Here is a 5,170-nt window from a genome sequence, read left to right as displayed (position 1 = left end):
TCTAGGCTATGCTTGGCAAAAGCTGTGGAAATTTCGTGTTGATTCACAACACTCTTTGGTCTGTCCCGAGATAGGACCCTGAGGAGGGAGTGGCCTAATTGACCAAAAGACAAGAGCCAACAACATTCACCAAACAGAGCTTTAAAGAGCTTAATACAAAGAAGCTTTAACTGTTTTCACCCTGCACTACTCCCTTAAAATAACCTTCAAAGTATAGCCTAAACATTTGAACTTGAACATTACCACAAAACTTGGAAAAGCACCATGAAAAAGAGAGTCATTTTAAAAAAGGAGTCTTTAAGATAATTTAAACAAGGTCTCACTTGCCTCTAGTGTAAAACAAATACAACCCCGCTGAATAGAAGCGAAATGGCACATGAGCTGCAGTTTGTAACTCAAAAAGAGCTCTGAGTGAAAGTGAAAACACTAAGGCAAGGAAAAGCTAATAGAAGTGCCAATGTTTGCATTCATACAACATACTTTGAGTCTGGTTGAATACGCAACGTGCAGTATCTGTTGGAACATGCTGTATACTGTTGGATTGGTATAACAATACTGAAAGAAAATTCCAAAGATAACAAAAAAAAAAGCTTAATTCCAGTTGTGGAGATTTAAGCTCTTCAGATCTTGGCCAGGCAATTCTCTAGAGCGTGAATATCAGCATCTCCATCTTCTCCTTTGCTTCCAAGTGCACTGCACTCAATGAACTCCACCCGATTGGGCAGCTGAGAGAACTCGAAATCTTTGCCTTTCTTACCCAGGTACACCGAGCCCCCAACAGCCCCATCCTGAGAGGAGAGGGCCGCAGAACGCGTCATTCTCAGAGTATTCCTGCGGAGAAGACACAAACCTACAATCAATCCATTACAAGTAACAGCAACACATATGACATGTTACTAGAGGTTTCACAGATGAGCATCTTGTGCATGTAAAGCATCTGCACATTTACAAAGCCCACGCCAAAGTGAGCTCTTTCCTACAGAAAACACTTGAAACATCTCGTTTCTAGTACTGACGTTATTTCTGTGATTTAGCTACTTCAACATGTTGCATGTTTGCATAGTCCCCACCTTGATTTGCAATAACGATGTAACAGTTATCATAGATATAACAGTGTTTATAGCTGGTCATGAAGCCTCAGGAGCGGAAACATTGTTGACCAATCAAAGCTGAGTGGGCTTTGAAGAGAGAGGAACTAAACAGAGCATTTCAAGCAGACGGTGAAAAGAGGTGCTGCAATGTACAGTATTACAAAAATAATGTGACTCATGTTAATGTATCCTAGCAGACCGCAAAAATAAACTGATAAACTATAAATGAGCACAGTACGGGCACTTTAACTAAATTACTGAAACAGAAATAAGTGAATACTCACAACTCCTTCTCCAACTGCCTGCTGAATTAATTTGGCTGATTTTGCCATAGAGATATCTGCCATAAAAAAGAAAACATTGTCCTCCAGAATATGAAAGCCTTAATCACAATTTGAAAACCAAAACCATTTGGCAAATATGTATTAAAGACCCTTTTATATCAAGCAATCATCAGTGGTGTCTGACATTGACAAAATGCATCACAGCAAGTCGATGGCAAATAACTGCTGCTGCGATGATCTAATTCCCACATAATTTTCTAACAAAGTAAGGATATTCTGTTAGACTTACATAATAAAAACACCTGTAAAAATATATTTTTATGTTTAATTTTGAATGTTATATTCAAACAAAACCTTGTTGGCAGGTACCACCAGAGTTGGGGCATATTTTGCACTACGTGTCTGTGAGGATGGAGTAGAGAAACTCAGCCACATCTTGAAGTCTTCTGGAAGATATGCTGTCCACCACAACCGATGGCTCTGCAACAAACGGAGTGAGTGAAAAATCAACCAAGTGCACCCTGAAGAGGTCCAGGAAATCGTCTTTTTATATTCTATTAGTATTTATATTTATTATATAATATCCAGCAGCTAGAAATTTTGCTCAACAATTGAAACTTACACAGGTTGTGATGCTGGACAGGCAATTTCACAGGACGAGCAAGAAGACAGTCATGCAACTCCACGTGAAAACAATGAAAGGGCTGATCACGCAGCGTTATGGTGCATTTCAGGAATCAAGCATCTGAGACAGAGCGAAGTTAAATCTGAATTGTTCTATATGCCCAACAGTCTGAAACAAATACAAAACACAGATGCACATTGGCCATTCGATTCTAACAGTTTACAGTATATAAACATATATAATAAAACAGGTTACTCCCAGGTTCATGAACGACATTTAAGACTGTTTATTTAATTCACGAGAAGTTCAGAAACTTTTAAAGAACAAATTGAACACTGTACAGCAAAAAATTGACTTGATTCTTTGTTACAGGTAAAGGTATTAAGGACAAATTGTCATTATTTTATTTATTTATTATTAAGGTTTTTACGCCATGTTAGCATCATGGTATTTACATGGCAAAAAAGTTCAGTGCATCATAAGATTTACAGTATTATAAAACATTTCAAATAACATAAGATGAAAATCTAAAATACATTCAGGTGGTACATTTTCACATATTCCATGGCAAGCATGTTTCAGAATAAAAGCGTTTTCTAGCAGCATCATAAAAAGTACAATTCCAACCAAAACTATGCTTAATAGTAAAAGAACTTTACAGAAAACATAACGGAATTCTGTGTTTTTCTGTCAATATGGGGTGCTGTGTGTACATTAATGAGGAAAAAAAAAATAAACAAATGATTTTAGCAAATGGCTGCAATATAACAGTGAAAAATTTAAGGGGTCTGAATACTTTCCGTACCCACTGTATTAAAGAACATTTTTATAAAGCAATCATCAGTGGTGTCCGACATTGACTCACTACGCAAACATATTAAAGCAAGTCGATGCAAATAAATGCTGCTGCACTGCTCTTACATTCCCACTAAATTTTCTAATCAAAGCTAATGATATTCTGTAGACTACATAATAAAAGCACCTTGTAAAATATATTTTAAATGTTTAATTTTGAATGTTATATTCAACAATAACCTTGTTTGTTGCAGGCTACCACAAGAGTTGGGGCATTTTTTGCCACTACGTTGTCTGTGAGGATGGAGTAGAGAAACTCAGCCACATCTCTGACGTCCTTCTGGAAGATGCTGCTGTCCACCACAAACACGATGGCTCTGCAACACAACGGAGGAGTGAAAATCAACCAAGTGCCCCCTGAAGCGGTCCAGGAAATCGTCTTTTTATATATATAAAAAAATATCCAGCAGCTAGAAATTTTGATCAACAATTGAACATTTACACAGGTGTGAATGCTGGACAGCAATTTCACAGGAGAGCAAGAAGACAGTCATGCAACTCCACGTGAAACAATGACAGGTTGCTGATCAAGCAGCTGTTTATGGTGCATTTTCAGGAATACAGAATCTGAGACGAGCGAAGTAAATCTGAATTTGTTTCTATATGCACCCCACAGTCTGAACAAATTACAAAACACAGCTGCACTTGCCATTCGATTCTAACAGTTTACAGTTATATAAACGTATATAATAAAATCAGGGTTCCTCCAGGTTTCATGAAAGTACATTTAAGACTTGTTCATTAATTCAAGAATAAGTTCAGAAACTTTAAAGAATAAATTGAACACTGTACAGCAAACATGATTTGATCTTGTTTTCCAGTGCAAATGTCTTAAGATTCTTAAATCACATTTACTTGAGAAGCAAAATTGCAAAATGTCTTCCTCGAGAAACTGATCAAACTGAAATTAGTTTAAAACAAGAAAAATAAGTTAGCCAATGGGTTAAACATTAAATTTCCATTAATATTATAATTAATAGTATAACGTTTTCAGACCCTATTCATACTTCATATCTTCATTTTGCATCTCAATTCAAGTAAATGTAACTTGATTTAAGCATGTTTAGATATTTGCACTGGAAAACAAAATAAAAACACTGAGGACCTTTTTTAAGACCCACAGAAAGTGGGTTATAAGCACATTACAAAACTGAAACTGCCTTATTTTAATGTGCAGTATATAAGAGTAAAAAATGGGACTTTTCCTGGGACCTAATTGGATTGGTGGTTTATATATCATAAATAATTTATAATAAACACTGTAACAACAGAGAGCAGGACCAGAGGAACCCACTGTTTCCATGTAACTAACATCATCATTGAGTGTGCACAGGCCTTCATGCACGGAGCCTCAATCAGAAAAGCTCATATTTATCTTCATAACTCACCGAGCCACGGCCATGTACTTCTCCACAATCTGAACTCTTAAACTTTCATGACCAGGAACATCAATAAGAGTCCAGCTGCTGCCCTGCAATATTAAAAACATACTCCCATTAAACTCTCAGTGTGTTATCATGTGTGTTGTGCTTCATCATATCAAATGCACACAGCCGTAACGGATGCATAAGAAGTGATATCACTTACTCTGTCATTTTTGCTCTTGTACGTGGTGCTGTTCTCTGTGATGGACGTCTGCGTTCTTACAAACTTCCCGAGCAGTAACTGGAAAAACACTGCAAATCATTTCCAGTCTGATGACTGTATTGCAGAAGAGCAGGAATGTTTACGCTGTGTAATCTTTTTATGAAAACTGAGTTACTCACTCGAGTGAACAGAAGAGTTTTCCCAGAGTCACAGAGTCCCAGCAGCAGCACGGCGTTCCTCGCTTTACTGGAGCCCCAGAAATTCCCAAAGAACACTACCATGCCAGAAAAAGACCAAGTGAAATGTTAAGTCAACCGTGAAACTTGTCTACATTTTGGATTTTGAATATGAATATAAACGGTCAAAGAGCCCAAATTAATGCTAATCACCATTATGGTGACTTCAAACAATTACAGCAGTAAACAACTATATTTCTCACACTGCTACGATTAAGAGACCGCTTTATAATATGAATTCACAGTAAAACAAGAGCAGTACATTACTGTATCATCCTGCTGTTCATTCAAGCCATCTGTAAGAAAATGACCAGCATGCATCGATTTCATAGTAAATTTTTGACTTCAGTAATTTATTGTAAAATAATTCTCTAAGTTCCGGCAATTTTTCGCGTAGTGTACATTTCCTATAATTCAAATTCAAACCATTTTTTTTTTTATGCTCTGGTCAGACAATGTTGACATAACGTGATCGCCAAGTACTGCTCAGCA

The 5,170-nt window shown here is 36.9% G+C and overlaps 1 protein-coding gene across 1 annotated transcript; it reads right to left on the bottom strand.

The window, feature by feature from the left end:
* Positions 1-386: 386 nt before the first annotated feature.
* Positions 387-4,772, bottom strand: LOC122147641 (signal recognition particle receptor subunit beta-like). The gene is given in 7 exon segments (XM_042770749.1): positions 387-831; positions 1,376-1,392; positions 1,394-1,431; positions 3,036-3,172; positions 4,244-4,326; positions 4,443-4,520; positions 4,622-4,772. Coding segments are annotated over 7 exon segments (666 nt in total). The 5' UTR covers positions 4,724-4,772; the 3' UTR covers positions 387-620.
* Positions 4,773-5,170: the final 398 nt, after the last annotated feature.

Source organism: Cyprinus carpio, chromosome A15 (genome assembly GCF_018340385.1).
Source record: "Cyprinus carpio isolate SPL01 chromosome A15, ASM1834038v1, whole genome shotgun sequence".
Classification (NCBI taxonomy): domain Eukaryota; kingdom Metazoa; phylum Chordata; class Actinopteri; order Cypriniformes; family Cyprinidae; genus Cyprinus; species Cyprinus carpio.
The sequence above is the reverse complement of the archived record's forward strand: the minus strand, read 5'-3'. Positions and strand labels throughout refer to the sequence as shown.